The 18,594-nt window shown below is 40.6% G+C and overlaps 1 protein-coding gene across 2 annotated transcripts in view; it reads left to right on the top strand.

Annotated features, from left to right (window-relative positions):
- Window positions 1-13,990: 13,990 nt before the first annotated feature.
- The window catches only part of FNIP1 (folliculin interacting protein 1), a 132,633-nt gene continuing 128,029 nt past the window's right edge, over window positions 13,991-18,594 (top strand). For both annotated transcript variants that reach the window (XM_030869715.2, XM_030869713.2), the window contains exon 1: window positions 13,991-14,177. In XM_030869715.2, the coding sequence (XP_030725575.1) occupies window positions 14,086-14,177 (92 nt within the window). In that variant the 5' untranslated portion in view covers window positions 13,991-14,085. The remainder of the gene's footprint in view (window positions 14,178-18,594) is intronic.

Raw genomic sequence — 18,594 nt, 5'->3', positions numbered from 1 at the left:
GTATATAATATATATATATGTGTGTGTGTATTTCATATATATACACATATATATATATATGTGGATGTGTGTGTGTGTACATATATATATATATCAGCACATTTTTCAAATCCAGACAGGGTAACAGCAACAGCTTAACTCTGTGTGTGTGTGTATATATATATATATATATATATATATATATATACTTTTTTTTTTAAACATGATACTTTAGTATAACTTTTGTTAATTCAGTAGTACAATCTATTTCTGTTTTACAGAATTTTTATTTTATAGCTACAAGGGTGAAAAGTGACCTATTACATTTACATCTCACATATCCTGGCATACAAACAGTACTTAACTGAATTTGAGCCCCAAACTAGAAGTCTTTAGTTTTAGTACTTGAAGAGCTTCTTCACTTCTACAGTCTTAAATCATATCCTAGTCACATTTCCAGAGTTTTCAAATGATTCATCATTGTAAACCGCGAGAAACAGGTGAATCCAAACTTTTAATTACAGTTGTATATACAAGTTAGATAACACAGCTCAAAAAGACTTTGCTATCCATCCTAAACCCAACACACACATTGTCCACTAAGTTATTAGACAAGTCTTAGGGTTTTCCTTCTTTTCCTTACAAATAATACACACATTTAGAAGGAGCTGGTAAAACTGATATATAAGATGGCAAATGAGAGGTCACATCTGTTGGTTCCAGAATTGGTCCTGCAAATGTTGTACTCTGCTGTGTTCTTTAACTGTGTGTCTGTTACATGCAGAAGCTCTTCACAAGAACTGTCATCAAACTCAATGTAAGTTAAATTTACAGTACTGTATGAAGTTCTTCAGATTCAAGGATAAATGTGGAAAAAATATTAACACGTGAAAAATTCGGCCTTTCATGCTACCATTAAGACCGTGTCAAATTCATAAGCAGATTCTTTGGTACAGTTGAAAAGCGGAATTGTATGGATTTGTGGCGTGGAACTGAAATATAGAAGTATGTTTCTCATCTGCGGTAATCCTCACCCCCAATTCTCAAGTACCACCCAATTTTCTTTGCATTTTTACAGAATTCTGGGGGAAAAAAAAGGGAGGAAAAAGACGCTGGCATTGTAACACTTCCTCCCCTCACAGGAGGTCTTCACGCTCTCAGATGAGGTCTCCTAAGACTCTCTGTATGGTCACTGGCTCTCGGACGGCCTTTGACAATGACTTGGACACTTTCCAAATCGAATCCCAGATGTTGCCTAACCTTTCCTACTCTTATCTCTGTCATTGCTGGTAAAATTTCGATGAGCGCGTTTTTCCCTTATGGAGAAATCAGACCAAAATTTTTAGTTTAATTCACAGAAAGCCCCCTGATGCCTGTTGAACTAGTTGTGCCACCTCCTGGCTTCTTCCTAGGCTCTCACCTCATATAGCAGCCTCCTTATTTAAGTAATTCCCTTTCAACCTCTGGGCACTTGTCTCTGTCTTTCCTTCAGTAAAAATAGCAAAGCCCCAAGCTAACTGTGAGCATGTTATTTTAAACATGCAGCAGGCTATTTTTAGTCCTGGCATTTAACAGTTTAGCTAGTTTGGCAGTAATCTAATCAGGACTACAGAGTGAAGCTCACTTTTGATGGTCTAGGACCCCTGTTCAGTATGCTGCTTGTTCATTAATAACTGGCACTATGCTGATTAAAGAAAACAAATTGGTGAAAGTAAACCACTAGAGGAGTCCAAAAGAGATGTGGTAGAGGAGGTGATGTGGGTAAGTAGAGATCTGAGAATGGTGACAGAGAGACAGATAGAAGAGGCCTTAGAAAACATCCAGTCCAAGGTTTCTCATTGTGTGCTCCTCTGACCACCTGTAGCAGAATCACTGCAGACCTGGTAAATTACAATCTCTAGCGATATGGCACAAGAATCTACAATTTGATGAGCTTTCAGAGTGATCCCAATAAGCACTAAAATTTGAGAACCATATAATAATCTAGTTTATTTTGCTCATTTTGCGTATAAAAAAAATGACCTGGCCATATTGATAAGTGACTTGCCCAAGTTCACACAGCTAATTACTGGTAGAGTCAGAACTAGAACTTAGTTTTCCTGGTTCTGAGTTTGACTGGGTAGCTGTCAAATAGGGAATGTGGGGTAGAGTAGATAGGGCTCTGAGTTTCTCAGGTCATCCAGACAGAGCAGTTTTGATTCTCTTTGCTTTACACATTGGACTTCTATATCTATTTAAACAGACTTAACTTTTTTTTTTTTTTTTTTGCCAAGAAGACGGTTGGACAATCATTGCTTCTGTACCTCTTACAGTTACAGCAATGGATGTCTAATTTATTGGTACTTTAATTCAGCCAACAAGCATGCATTATGCTCTGCATTATTAGATAGGGATAGGAGTATAGCCTTTGCTCTCTGGGGCTCACAGATTAGTGATGAAGTAGACCTCACAGTCTTCTCTATAAGGTGATAAGTTAGAAGTGGAGCAAAACACTCTAGGAGCCCAGGAGAGGATGCTTTTAACTTTGAAGTGTCAGAGAAGACTTCCAAGCTAACAGTACATTTTGGAAAATCAGACAAAACCTGTAGCTATCCTTATAGTAAGATTTTTATTTTCATCTCCAGAAGAGATGATAAATGATGTGTTATAAATTCATATCTTAAGCTAGTAGAATAACAGCCTTTACCTGGATACATATATATCTTTAGTGAGAGTTTGAGTTTTTAGATAATAATAGCAGGCAGAAGTATCACACAGAAATATGATAAAGTGTGGTGCTCATACCACATGGGGAATGTATAAATAATGCAAATTCCAGGGTCATTGCTTCAGCAGTCTGATTCAGGATTTCTGGGGATTGAGAACCAGTGTAACCTAAAAATGTTTATTGGTATAATTGCCAGGGTTTAGTGACTGCTTAGGTACTGGTACAGGGTAGTGAGAGAGAAGGACAGTTAGAGGATGACTCCTAGGTCTCTAGTATTGTAAAGTTTTAGAAATGATGTGCTCTAGGTGATGTCAGGGGAAAATATAGGGCATGACCCTGGATGTATATATGAAGGCAGAGAAGGGATAGGGGAGACTACATAGTTGGGTGGGTTGATTGCCACTTGGAAAGTTACTCAAAAATTGGTATGGGACTTCCCTGGTGGCGCAGTGGTTGGGAGTCCACCTGCCGATGCAGGGGACACAGGTTCGTGCCCTGGTCCGGGAAGATCCCACATGCCGCAGAGCGGCTGGGCTCGTGAGCCATGACCGCTGAGCCTGCGCGTCCGGAACCTGTGCTCTGCAGCCGGAGAGGCCACAACAGTGAGAGGCCCGCGTACAGCAAAAAAAAAAAAAAAAAAAAAAAAATTGGTATGGAGAAGATGGCTGTGGCCCAAAGTCTTTAATAAATGAGCAGATAGTATCTGAGGTCAGTGAAGACAACAATAAGGAGGAATAGAGGGTAGAATAGCCAGTACTTCGCAAACTTTAATTTACTTGTGAACTGCTTGAGGATCTTGTTTAAAATGGAGATTTTGATTCAATAGGTCTGGAATGGAGCCCAAGATTCTACATTTCTAATCAACTCCTAGGTGACATTGAAGTTACTGGTCCATGGACCACACTTTGAATATCAAAGATATAGGTCTCTGGTGTTCCAACAGCTGCACATCAGACTTTCCTGGATATTTGAGTCCCTTGTCCAGAGGTTCTGTTCTAATTGGTATGGAGCATAGCCTGGATATCAGGATTTGTAAAAGCTCAGATAACTCTATGGTACAGCAGAGTTTGAGAACCTATTGATATAGGCTGATTAGGCTAGCGGGTGAGGTATATCGTAGTATGAAAGTGGCAATGGAAATAGGTAAAGCTGACTCCACTCTGGATCTTGTGGTACAAGATATTGGGGGAGGGGTGAAGGCCCCAGAATCCTGTATTGGAAAGAACCTGGGTTCATCTACAACAAAGGGTAGGAGAATGAAAAGGAGAGATGGGTAGGAAAATGTGAGGAGGTTCTGACTAGGTGGTGGCTGAGGAGGACTGGGATTAGGAGCACAACTGGATCCATTCCACCAGGTTACAAGGCTGGAGTTAGCGACTTGTGATGGCCACTAACAGCTGTCTTTGCTGGGCTTTCCATTGGAATGTTATTGAGCAGGTCTCTTTGTGTCTCCAAAGAGAAGAGAAGCGTCTTCAGCATGTCCAGGAAGGAGTGAGCCAGCTATTCCATTTTTTTTTTTAATGACCTCTGGATTTGTTTCCTAAGGCTCGATGGAGTGAAACTAGAGTTGCTTGGACATCAAGCGTTCTCTCCCCCAGGGACTGATTATAATAACTATTGAACACCTGCTTGTGATGCATATGAAATAATCTATTGTTATTTTTTTCTCCAGATATTATAATAAAAACAAGTGGCAGGATGTAGCAGCTGTGGCTGAATTTTCACTACTTTGAAGACTTGAATGTGAAGTCAAAGTCCGTGAAGCAGAATGTCTGCCTAAAATTACATGAAATTCAAAAATCAAAATTCTCTGATTATTTGTGACATATCCTGATGTTGAAATTCTGTTGAGTCTTATAAATTACTTTTAATGAGCTGAGAAAGAATCTTCTGTCTGCTTCTTAAATGTACGTATTTGTATTATAAAATAACAAATAGCTTATATTAGAAGACTGTACACTAAATAGATGACTTCAGCTATTTATAAAGACCCAACACCAGGATACTAGGTAACTTCCTTTGATGGTTTTTTCCCAAGTTTATCCTTTGTATGGATTAAAGGTAGTAAAATTGTTGATGCTTATATTACGAGCTATTTTTAACAGAACTTAATTGAAACCACATGAGTGAGAGACCTAATTCCAGGTCTGACTGAAAGAAACTCTATACTTAAGGTTTGCTGAAGCAGGGAATGTATAATACGTACAATCAATCACACACTAAGTATTTAATATATTACCTCATCCCCGAACAACCTTTTTTAGCTAATGCTATCTATCTGTAGGATTTTTTTTGGGGGGGTAATACAGCTTATTGTGGCATCTTGGAAATGCCCTTCCTAAAAAGGAACAATCCTGTTGTCAGTGAACAGTGTATAACGGTGAGATTTTAACTCTGTTGGTTTTACTAATGTTATTAGACATAAAAGTAAATGAGGCCAATTTTCAAAGCTCCTTCAATATGAAAGAGAATTGTAAAATTGAAGAATTAACTGAGGTTACATAACCCATATAGTACTCATTTTTAAATAGGACTCCCATGAAAATATTCTTGTAAACGATTTGACAAGGTCTTAAGCCACTAACAAAACTATTTGTGATTTCAGTTCCACATTTTAATCTAGAGGTGAAATATGGGAAAGTTGTTAGGAAATGTAGAAGAGATCATTAATGATGGATGTTAGAACCAAATTTAGACCTGAATTCTAAATCAGTACTCAGCTAAGTCAGCAACTCCTGTGGTAGTTTTAAAGCAGAAGTGTGATAAGCAGTGAGGGAAGAAGAAATGGAATAGAAGGCCTATTACCTGCCTTCAAGGAGTTTATAATCCAAGGGGGAGGAGTTAGAATGAGAACAAAGTATTTGATAATTTCTAAACAGGTGGTAGGTTCTTGTGAGAAAAAACGATACCTGATTCTTAGACTGGGCCTAGTGGGGCTGGAGGAGATAACATTTGATAGTTCCATGTTGCTGATAAGAAAAATATAGCTACCTTAGAAAGATAAATACTTGGCAAGGCTGATGTGAAAGTAGGATTATGTGAGTTCAATATTTTTATCAGCTTGAGCACAGGGCAAGGTGGGAGGGAGGAAGGAGTTGCAATTGGAGTTGAAGGTTTAGTGGTAGAGGACATAACTTCGATTATGATTAAGAGGAGGGAAAGTAAAATAAGCCTGCTTGCTGTCTGGTGGACGTTAGAAGTTCCAAGAGGATTCCTGTTGGCAAATCCTAGAAGAAGGTTATACTCTTAACTTTACATTGGTGGGTAGGCCACAGACGTCTCTCAGTGAACCTGCCTGGAAGATCATCAGAAAGGACCATCTCTTTCTGGGGTGAGGGTCTCCATAGTTTTCATCATATTTTCTAAGCGGTCTGTGATTTTTAAAAAGTTAACAATGGGACTGGATCCCTTTACTTTAGCATATAACTAATTACATTTCATTTTTAAGCACTTAAAATTATATTTTCAAATTACACTTCGTGAAAAAAAATCTCAGGTCGTAAGTGTGAAAATCCAGTTAAAAATTCATGAAAGGCCAGGCATGATACCGTTTCCATTTAAAAAAAATTAACTAGAGTTTTTTTCGCCTTTCCCAGGTGTAATTCATCATGGTTTGTTCAGTTATGAATAGCCTCTTTATCTCATATTGTGTATACAGGATATGTGTTTATATGAAGGGTATGGTGCCCAGACTTTCCAGATGGATGTTATCTTCAACCTCTCCTGCTCTACTGTTGCTTTCTAACCTGCATTTTAAAATGCTGAATCAGCTTATATCTTAAATACTCCCTTGATTCCATATGTTCTTCTACCTACCCAATAATTCTTTACCTGTTTACATCCATGCTTCCTAAAAAGAGTGCTTTCTGCTTTCTCACTGATTCCCTCACTACTCAGCCCTTTCTCCTCTTCCTTCCCCTGCCCCAATACACATAAAGTCTGGTTTTAGCTCTGATCCTTCACTGACACTGGTCCCCTCAAGGCTACAAGCAACTACTTTGATGCTAATCTAAGGAGTATTTTTCAGTTCTTGTCTTACCCAACCTTTCCCAGCTAATGATGTTGTAGACTATTACTCTCCTCTTGAAAGCCTCCAGTAAGGAATGACCTCTCTGAAACATTATTCTCCAGTCTTTCATCTCATGTATAGCTCTTTCTCTTCCATTTCTCCTGAAGCCTCATTTTCCTCTGTCCAGTCTTTAAATTTTGTTGTTTCTTCGGGTTCTATTCTAGGGCTTCTTCTTATGTTACACAGTCTCCCTGGGTGATGTCATCTACCACTGCCATCAGTTATCATCTCTGTTCAGTTGACCCCAAATATTTGTCAGTAACTGCCATGGATATTGGTAGTGGAGATGTGTCGTGACTGGCCCTGTATCTGTCCCCCAAAATGTTTGCTGTCTTTCCTTGTATTCCCACAGCATCCTATACTTGCCCACGTCATAGCATTTATCACAATGTACTGTAATTGCCTTTCAAATTCTACTTTTTCTCCCTTAGATTGTAAGCTTCTTGAGCGCAGGAACTACATCTTGTTCATCACTGTATTTCTGTTCCCCTCTACCTCTATTGTAATTGGATTTTGAGTTTCCAGGTCACATGGTTTAGGTGGGATTGATCCCACCCTTAGTTCCAGGGGTGGGCCTTTAACGGTTTAAGTCAATTAACATGGCCCTCCTAACTCAGGCACAGTGATTGGTTCAGAACGGGTGCAAGGCCTAAAATAACCTATTGGATTAAATCTCAGAGCTTTTTCTGGGAATGCTGGGATGTAGACATTTTACTTTTCCTCTTGGATTTTTATCTGAAAGGATTTTACCTGAGAGGAGAGCTTCTGGCAGCCATCTTGTGTCCACAAATGGAGGCCCTGCCTGGGAATGGAGTTCATACAGAGAAATTAGAGCTGGGATAGAGAAATTGGATTCTTGATATCATTGTTGCAGTCTCTGGATGCAGCTGTACCTGAACTGTGCTCTACTTGAGCTCCAGTTATGTGAGCCAATCAATTTTTTTTTTTTGCTTAGGCTAGTTTAATTTGGGTTTTCTATCATGTGCAACACAGAACATCCTGATTGATGGACTCACACAAGACCTTTCTAGAGTTCTAAGTCTGTGTAGCCAAAAGCTTACTTGTCATCACTACAGGGATTCTCATGGTATCTCATATTCAACATATCCCAAACTCAACTTATCTCCCCCTTGAAGCAGTTCTTTCTCCTATCATCTGTTTCAGTGTTATATATCTTCATCTATCCAAGTTACCTGAGCCAGAAATTTGCTGTCACCCATGACTCCTCTCTTTCTCTTACTTTCCCACAGGCAGTCAGTCATGAAGTCCTGTTGATTTTGAATCCTAAAAGCCCTCATTATTTTCCATACTCCTCCATTCCCATGGCTATTCTCTGAGTTCATGTCAGTACTTCTTGCCTGGCTTAGAATGAGAGCCTCTTCACTAGTTTCTCAATCATTATTCTTGTACCTTATAGTCAGCTTTCCACAACGTATCCAGAGAGCTTTCTAAAATGCTCATCTGATCATGTTTTCTGCTTAAAATTCCTCAATAGCTCCCCATATCCTCTGGATAAAGTCTTATCTTTTAAGTGATTTTTACAGTTTTCTTTTTTTTTTAAGATTTATTTTATTATTTATTTATTTTATTTATTTTTGGCTGCATTGGGTCTTAGTTGCAGCACGTGGGCTCTTCGTTGTGGTGCACAGGCTTCTCTCCAGTTGTGGCGTGGGGGTTTTCTCTCTGTAGTTGTGGCGTGTGGGCTCCAGAGCGCGTGGGCTCTGTAGTTTGAGGCACGCAAGCTCTCTAGTTGAGGCGCGTGAGCTCAGTAGTTGTGGTGTGCAGGCTTAGTTGCCCCGCAGCATGTGGAATCTTAGTTCCCTGACCACGGATCAAACCCGCGTCCCCTGCATTGTAAGGCGGATTCTTTACCACTGGACCACCAGGGAAGTCCCTTACATAGTTTTCTTAATCCAGTTCAATTTTACCATTAGATTATATTGTAGGTCACTGAATTTTTATATTCTCTTTTGCCTCCACCAGGCAGATGGTATGTGCTGCTCCATCTGCCTGAAACACTTTCCATGCCCACATCCTCTTTTCTTTAGCATATCCCGTTTTAATTCCTATTTATTTCACCCTTCAGAAAACTCCCTGTAATTCTCCCAAAAGGTTAGTTGCTTTTCCTTGTTTTCCCCTGGCATCCTGTACTTGCCACATCATAGCATTTATCATAATGTAACACCATGTAATTGCCTGTCAAATTCTGTTTTTTCTCTCTAGGCTGTAAGGTCCTTGAGTGCAGGAACTACATCTTGTCCATCATTGTATTTCCAGGTTGTAGCACAGCTCCCAGACACATAGTAAACATATTAAGTGTTTGAAAAATACTTGTTGAAAGAATGTTTGTCATAGAAGTGTGCCATTATTCTTGCATACTTCTAATAGAATTCAAGATGAGGATTTCAAGCCAATTTTATATTGAAGATAAAAGTTTGATTCTTTAAAAGCACTTATCACAATCTGTAATAACCTGTTTACTTGTTGATTTCTTAAGGGTGAGGGCTGTACCTGTCTTGTACATTATTGCATTCTGGAACATAGCAGGTATTTGATTTCAGCATCTCTATTAGATTATTTCTCTTAGCATATGAAATTCTCTAATATCTTCCATCTCAAAAAAAAAAAAAAAAAGAGGAGGACAATTTTCCCTCCTCCCGTCTCCTCTCAATCCTCATTTTTCTGCTCCTTATCTCAGCAAAATGGAGTAGTTGTCTATACTTGCTTTACCACTCCCTCCCTACTCTTTCTTTTTTAGTCCACTCCATTCAGGCTTTTGCTCATCCTTCCATTGAAACTGTTCTTGTCAAGATGTCCATGTTGACAAATCTAATGGACACTTAAATTTTCAGTAACATTCAACACAGTTGACCCCTTCCTCCGTTTTGGGTTATTTTCTTCTCTTGTCTTGCTACTACTGCTTATGCTCATCCTTCTTTCCTGGATCCTTCTCTTCAAGACTTGTAAGTGTTGCCTTCTTTGAATATTAGTGCTGGACTCTCTTCTGTATTATACACTCTTTCATTTAAAAATTAAAAAAATTATTTTTGGCTGCGTTGGGTCTTCATTGCTGTGCGCGGGCTTTCTCTAGTTGCGGTGAGCGGGGGCTACTTTTCGTTGCGGTGCGTGGGCTTCTCATTGCAGTGGCTTCTCTTGCTGCAGAGCATGGGCTCTAGGCACACGGGCTTCAGTAGTTGTGGCACATGGGCTCAGTAGTTGTGGCTTGCGGGCTCTAGAGTGCAGGCTCAGTAGTTGTGGTGCACGGGCTTAGTTGCTCTGCGGCATGTGGGCTCTTCCCGGACCAGGGCTCGAACCCATGTCCCCTGCAGTGGCAGGCGGATTCTTAACCACTACACCACCAGGGAAGTCCCATACACATTCTTTCTAGGTAAACTCACTCATTCTATATTTTAAATTCTGTGTATTAGCTGATGCCTACTGAATTTCTCTGCAATCCTGGATTCTCCTCATATATTCTCAGAATCTCCACGTGGATATCTAATAGCCAATTCAAACTTAATATATCCAAACTTAATATGCTTGATTTTCCTCTTCAAACCTGTACTTTCCCTGGTCTTTCCATCAGGAAATGACTTCCATTTGGTTGCCCAAGGCAAAAACGTAGGAGTCAATCCTTAGTTTTCCTTTCTTTCACTCCTACTACAAATCGTGTTAGTTCTATCTTCAAAATAGTTAGCCAACATCAGCTCTTGCCTAAAATACATGGTAGACTCCTATATGGTTTCTCTCCTTCCATTCTTATTCTTTTATAATCCCTTCTCCACAGAGCAACCGATCTTCTAAAATCATAAATTCTATCACGTCCCTCTCCTGTTTTAAACTCCTACAATAGTTCCCATCACAATGTAACCTCCTTCGCATGATTTACAAGGTTCTACATAATCTGGCTCCTTGTACCTTTCTAGCCACATCTCAAACATCTTCCGCCTCCCACAGGGTGTTCAGCTGTTTTGGCCTCCTTTTTCTTCTTCAAACAGGAGAAACCCATTCCTGCCTCAGTCTTTGTACTTCTTCTTCTCTCTGCTAGAATGTTCTTTACCATCATCTTCCCGTCACGGGTTCCTTTTCATTCTTTAGACCTCAGTTCAAATACCGCATCTTTGGAGAGGATTTTCCTGACCACTCTATCTAAATTTGGCCGCACCAGTTGTACTATCAACTCTTTTTTTCCTAGCTTTTAGGACTACTTGCAAACATCTTGTTTACTTTGCCTCTTCCCACTAAGAACTAAGTTTCTGAGAGTAGGAATAGACTACCAGAACAGAGTCTGGGACCTTTGAGGGACTCAATAAATATTTGTTGAATAAATGATTGTTTGTTTGCTGTTGCCTCAAACCACTGCCATTCCCTTATTATATAGCAGTAAATCATTGGTTGGCTTAAGAGTTTTTAAAACTGAGGTACCGTCATGAGTCCATCTAAGTGCCATTCAGGAAGTTTTACTTTATCATCTTGATTCTGACTATCTTGTTCTGAGATGCTATCAATGAAAATTTAACTTGTTTCAGGAAAATTTAGCACAACTCAGGTTGTGCTTACTAGCATGGTGGTTAAGGGAGCAAGATTCCAGTTTTATTGCCACCTTTTGCTATATTTGATAACTGGAAAATGGCTGTAGTGAGAAGTGCCCCTGTCTTCTATGATATTGGAGTCAGTTGGACAGAGCCCCAAAGGCTGTTGGGGTTTGTGGGGAGGCTAAATCTTCTACTCCTGAGTGAAAGTGTAGGCCTTATGTCTAATTTTCTAACCCAACAGTTCCACATTCATATAACATTAATGAATCATTATTTTCTTTCTTACATTTCCTCCTTGCTCCTAAACTTAAAGAGGCTACTTTAAGACACCTCAGCTTCTCTGGGGGAAGAGGTAGTGTTAAGTAAAAGGGGAAAAAAAGATAATATACAGTTATTGAAGTTGAAAATATTTTCATTTTAACCTGCATAATTACGTATAGTTATATGTCCTCTTTTATGACAAACTTGTATCATTTCAGTGCTCTCTGAGTCTATAATTTGAGTATTACACAACAACATAAAGGAAATGTGATGAATGATAGCAAGTAAATTTTGTTTTTTTCTGTACCTTTCAAGTATAAGACCACAGAAATGAAACCTTTACATGATTAGAGAACACTAATACAAAGTATCTCTTATGCAAGTCCTAATGTTCTTTCCCTTACTATTAATATCTATAATTATCCACGAGGTAACTTTTTGCCAAGATGAAAGCACCTAAGATTATTGTATTTATAAACTTCATTCTGAGGGGAACTGGAACTACTCTGTGCCAGCCACGGAGCGGCCATGATTCCTCCTTGTGTCTTTGGTCAAATATAGACAGGCTTGAGCCCGTTTCCACTTGCACTCATTTAGTGATACTTGCTAGTGTCAAAACAAAACTTTCCCAAATGATCGCTTCATTAATTGACTTATAGGATGCGTGTTTTCTCACTTTAAAAAAATTTCAGACTTCATTTTTTGTTTACAAAATTCCATTCCGCGTTCATATTTTGTGAGAGAAATATACATAGCTATTTTGCCTCATTAGAAATCTTTCAGCGTTTGGCGCCAGAGAATATCTTAAGTTTATAGGGGATACAGTCTTGCTATTTTGACCTTGTATTGCTCAGTAATTCTGGAGCTTGGGCAATGTACGGAGCAACTCTGAATGACTCTTAACCTGAGCACCTCAAATGTCACCTCCTCAGAGAGACCTCCCCCACTCACTTCATTGTTTCTCATTCACAACACTGGTAATTTCAAATTACCTTTTTTACTTATTTACTGTTTCCTCATATAGAAAGTTAGCCCTATCTTTTAAATTTTGGATCCCCAGTGCCTAGACCAGGGACACTTAGACATTGTGGAAGGAATAAATTAATTTCTTAATCACCTATAAATAGTGCTTTAAAAATTCTTGTAACATTGAAACTGAACAACACGTTGTTACATGACCACTGAAATTCTCCGAGATACATACTCTGGCTATTACTTTTCTTTTTTCTATATAAGGCCACTTATTTCATAGCATAAACTCTAGCTGCAAATCAGTGGGAGCTGGCAGCCACTTAGAGACAATTTGATTTGTATGCCTTATTAAGTGAAATTCTCAAAAAAGTATTTTAATCTAACCTTCCAAACCACATACCAGTAATTTCCAGACATTCATATCTGTCAGAGAATTGCGTCCCATGGTACAAAATTCCTCCTGCTGGAGGGGCAGTAGGGGAATGAGTAGGGGAACTGAAGATCTGTAAGACCAATTTGATCCAAACCCTGATAAATTTTGGTTCCCTGGGTTTAAGTAGACTGTACGGTCATTAATGAGCAATGTTTTTCTTTGGAAAGGGTTTTCCGCCTATTAAACTCATTTGTTCACAGTTTCACAGTTCCTCTCTCTCTCTCCATACCTAGACATTGAGTGTAAATCCTGAGCCTCCTATGGCTAGCTCTTCCAAGGGGCTAATTCCCGGTGTGTCAGGGTTCGAGGCGCAAGTGGTAAACACCGAGGGCCGCTGCCCTCAGTGCCTGGCCGAGGCCATCTCTGCCGGGAGGCATGGCTGCGGGGAGCGTCTTGGCAGATCCTCCACCAGGCCCGTGAGCCAGCCCCGCTCAGTTAAGCTCTGAGCCCAAACCTCTCGCGGCCCAGCGTGAGCGGGCCTGTGGTCCCGGGCTTAAAGTCCAGCATGTGCCGCGGCCCCACGGGTACGCTCGCGCACCTGGCCTGCTCCGGGGGCCGCCGGACTCCGCCAGGCGCGGACGGAGGCGCGAAGCCGCAGAGACTGAGGGGAGGACGGCGGGGGAGGGGCGACTGCCAGTGGGGTCCTGAACTTCTCTCTTAGTCGTGGATGCGGGAAGCGGAAGGTTTCTACACTCCAAAGTCCCTGGCGTCGTCCCCGCGGCACCCTGCTGTAGACTCAGGTAGCAACTAACAGCGTCACGGAGAAGGACCGGGACCGCTGCATGTTCCTTTTTCACGTCCCCAGCCACCCCAGTTTCCCGCCCCTCCCCTCCGCGCATGCCCCGCCCCGTGAGCTGCCACGTGAGGACATCCACTGGCCAGCCTATGGGCGCCAGCTCCGCCCCACGGCCCCGCCTTGCACCCTGCTCCGCGCGCCACCACGTGATGCGGCTCACCGCCAGCCAATGGACGCCGGCCTTGCCTCGCGCCCCGCCCCGCGCGCCGTGGCCGTTTGAAGTGACTAATTTCTGTCATATGACTGAGGCGCCTATGGGGGTGGCGGGGCAGCTCTAAGAGCGGGGGCCTGGCGAGTGCCCTGTGGAGCGACCCCGGCCTGGCCGTGGCCATCATGGCCCCTACGCTGTTCCAGAAGCTCTTCAGCAAGAGGAGCGGTCTGGGCGCACCCGGTCGGGACGCGAGGGACCCGGATTGCGCGTTCAGGTAGGTCGCTGCAGGGCGAGGGGCGAGCAGCGAGGGGCGCGGAGCCGATGGCCTAGTGGGCTTTGGCTTCCAAAGGCGCTGGGGCTTTCGGTGCTTACGCTTGAGCGGCAGCGTCGCCCCAGGACCGGGATCAGGGCCGCGGTCGGGAGGGGCCGGGCAGCTGCAGACCTGCGCTGGACGGTTCGAGCGAGGTCCTCTCTCGCCTACCCCCCTCTCCCACGGTTGCCCCTTCCCCCTCGTCCGGGGCTGTTTGTTTACGTCCTGCTCGGCAGCCACGCGCTACTCTGCCCCTCCGGACCCAGCATCGCGGCCTGAGCTTAGGGTCCACACGCCTTCCTGGCGACGCGTAGAGTTGGGCGCGGGCTGGATTGGACCTCTACCGCCGTCCTCCGGGCCGAAAAGTTCTCCCCTCCTCCCCGCGGCCAGTCGTCCTCCGGGTGCTCCATTCCAGCTTGGTTGCTCTTGTGGAGAGAGCCGCACGTTTTGGCCAACCTTCGGAGTAGAGAACGCCGGAGGAGCGTGTAGGCAAGCTGCTGTTATTTCAGATTTCTTGTAAACCTAAGTTGGAGGTGTGCAGATACCGGACCCAGTGGCTTTAATGTTGCCGAAGGAGAAATGTGAAACCTAAGAGTTTGTGGTTTTTACTGACCAGAATGAAGCTGCGCTGAATCAAATGAAGCATGGCCGTAAAATTGACCACCCCCTTGGAACTGTTACTAAAAACGAGTTTTTAAAAATTGAGAACGGTAGCATCATATTTTGTGGTATTACAGGCTTTGTTAATTTTTGGTTACAGTACCTGTTGCTGATAGAAAAACTTTTAAAAATTGTAAGACAATAGAATATAAACCTGAATTCTAGGTAAAATTTAGTTTCGAAACTGCATTTGAAGAAGAGATTATGTCTTTCAAACAGCCTTCATACTTGTTGCCGTGTGGAAACTTGTAAATGTAACTAGGCTAAATGTCAAATATCACTCAAACCTGGTAGGATAGCATAGAGCCCAGTTGTACAGTAGTAGTAGGAAGAGATGAGTATCTGTTAAATTTTGCAGTAGCCAGAGTCTGAAATGAGTGTACCACACTGGTTGAAAAGGTTTTGATAATCTTAAAATTATTCACTCTCTCTTGCTAATGCAGGTCCCATTACTAAACACTCAGTAACTTGTGGAATTGAAGTATTAAATGGAAAGAAATTTGACTTTTAGAGGAAGAAAAATCTCAGTGGTGAACATCTTGGAACAGTACTTAGTAAAAGTTATCTAGCTTTTGGTCTTTTCTACTGGGAAATAAATGTCTTGCCATGCTTATCTAATGACTTTAAAGATTTCTTTAGTGTTTTTCTTTTGAAAAATGAAAGTGCAGTATAGATAGTATTACATTGAGCCATACAGTAAATCAAGGGTTAGTAGAAAGCAAGTTCAGGAGGGATATTAAAAAGGTGACATTTGAATAGGTTTTCTATTTCTGGGTAAAGATTTACTTTGGGGTACCCAAGTTTCCAAGCATCTCAAGTTATTCTTGTGAAAAAAAGTTTATTTTTTTAAAATGTAAACTCTACTATATGTTTGTGTAATACTGCTTTAGAGTTGCCAAAGCACTTTCTCATCAGTTATCTCATGTGATGTTTCACAACAGTCTTGTGAGATAGGGCAAGTAGCAGTATAGATAACTACATGATCCTTTTTATGTGTAAGAATTATGTGTAAGCACAAAAACTGCAGTACAATACGGAAAAATGCGTAGAAGTGTACATGTGAGGAAATGAAAACTGGGTAATGTCACACACTTAGTAACTTGCAAATTTAATCAACCCAATCTTTTTTTTTTTAACACCTTCATTGAGCTATAATTTACATACAATAAAATCGAGCCATTTGAAGTCTATAGTTATATGAATTTTGTTACATGTATACAGTCGTGTACCCACCACCCCAATGAAGTTTTAGAACACTCCATCATCCAAAAAATACCCTCATGCCCCTTTGCTATCATTTCTTAATGCCTTCTCACCCAGGGCAATCACTGACTTGCTTTTGTCTAATGACAGAGGTTTTGACGTTTCTGGAATTTCATATAAATGTAATCATACTGTTTATAGTCTTTTGTGTCTGGCTATTTTAACTCAGAGTGATGATTTTGAGATTCATCCATGTTGTTGCATTTATCTGTAGTTCGTTCCATTTTTTGCTGAATAGTGTTCCATTGTATGGGTATACCACAGTTTATCCATTCACTGGTTGGCAGACTTTTGGGTTGTTTTCAGATTTGGGCTGTAATAACAATGCTGCTGTGAACATTTGTGAACAAATCTTTATGCGGAAATACATTTTCATTTCTCTTGGAGTGGGATTGCTGGGTCATATGCTAAGTGTATGCTTAACTTTTTAAAAAAATTGCCAAACTTTTCTAAAGTATTTGTACCATTTGTATTCCCACTAGTAGTGTATGAGGTTACAGTTGCTCCAGATTCTCTCCAAATCCAGATATTGTTAGTCTGATTTTTTTAAATTAAAAAAATTTTTTGTGTTGTAAAAAACACCTAACATAAAATATACTATGTTAACCATATTGGAGTCTCTTTAAAAATTTATTTTTATTATTTATTTATTTAAAAAATTTTAAATTGAAGTATAGTTGACTTACAATGTTGTGTTAGTTTCAGGTATACAGCAAAGTGAATCTGTTATACATATATTAATACACATATCCACTCTTTTGTAGATTCTTTTCCCATACTAATGGGTATAGTGGTATCTTGTGTGGTTTTAATTTGCATTTTCCAAATAATAAACTGTGTTTCGCATCTTTTTATGTAACTCCTGTTTTTGAGTAGACTAAAATTTAGTTTTTATTCCAGTATACCATGGTTTTCATTCTAGAATACTTTTTTGGTTTTGTTTGTTTTAGTCAGTGTAAGTTGTTAAATAAGGCTTGGACACAGCCATTGGCAACTAACTATAGCTCAGCCTGTAAGAGTCAGTTCCTAGAGTAAACAATATACGAGGCTAAATAGTCATAAGCCATAATAGGGCTCTTGGGTAGGAAAGACCTGAAATAGAGAAGTCTTAGGAGCTTTTCAGTATTGTTTTTCATGGTTACTCCACTGAAAAAGATGGTCAGGGATTACCCCTTTCCATTCAGTCTGAACTCCCTTACCTTATAGGTTTCTGGTGCTTTGTCCTAGCTAAGGTTCTTGAGCTGGAGGTAAGTATGTAGGGTATCACAGGGAGAATATTATTTTAATCGTATATAGAACTAAAACAGTAATTTGTTTTAATCTTTTAAAGAATTTGGGAAAGACAGGGAAGATACTGCTTTATGTTTTCTCCATCAGGCCACTTTCCAGGGGAAGTAAGATTTAAATGTAAGTCTAATAACTGCAGTACGTATAAAATGATTGCTTTAAAAATAAAATTCTCTTCATCTAAAAATGATGTTAATAATGGCAACTGTGCAGGGTTGTCACGAGGTATATTAGTGAAGGTACACTAAACTGCGTTGTGTTAATAAATAAGCTAAGTCTCAAAAAAAAGTTCTTGAAAGAAGCCTAATTTGACGAAGAAGATTGTTTTAGAGTTATATATCTGTAGGACATAATTCATGTTTTGTTCAAAAAACAGTTTCTGTATTTTTATTTTATTCCTAATACATGAACGTTTGCTCTTTTTGTCTGTATCAGTTAACAACCTCTTAACTGGTCTTTCTGTCATCACTCTTGCCTTTCTCCAAACTATTCTCAATACTTCATCCTTTAAAAAAATGCTAATTCTGATCATGGTCAGCAGGCAAAATGGTATAGAATTTAAAATCTCCACAACACAGAGGTATTTTAAGGATTCAAAGAGATAAATCATGTTGAGCAGTTAATGCAGTGCTTTAGTGCATGGCTTTCACAACCAGAAGTTGTTTTTGCTGTGATGATCTCATGCTTATGTATAAAACCATTCAGTTTAGGACAGTTTAGGACCAAACTCCTTAACATAGCCTGTGGTGGTGTAGCTTCTGTGAAGTCTCTAGTCTTGACCTTTTAATTTTTTTTAATAAGGTCATTTTTTAACATAGCCATTAATCTATTATTATCCCTTATATTATCTATTAATATTATATATCTAGGGACTTCCCTGGTGGTGCAGTGGTTAAGAATCTGCCTGCCAATGCAGGGGACACGGGTTCCATCCCTGGTCCGGGAAGATCCCACGTGCCGTGGAGCAACTAAGCCCGTGTGCCACAACTACTGAGCCTGCGCTCTAGAGCCTGCGAGTCACAATTACTGAGCCCGCGTACCACAACTACTGAAGCCCACGTGCCTGGAGCCCGTGCTCTGCAACAAGAGAAGCCACCACAATGAGAAGCCCGCACACCACTACAAAAAATAGCCCCGGCTCGATGCAACTAGAGAAAGCCTGTGCGCAGCA

This window comes from Globicephala melas, chromosome 3, assembly GCF_963455315.2.
Source record: "Globicephala melas chromosome 3, mGloMel1.2, whole genome shotgun sequence".
Taxonomy (NCBI): Eukaryota; Metazoa; Chordata; class Mammalia; order Artiodactyla; family Delphinidae; genus Globicephala; species Globicephala melas.
Note: the sequence above shows the minus strand (reverse complement) of the source record. Positions and strands in the feature narration are given on the sequence as shown.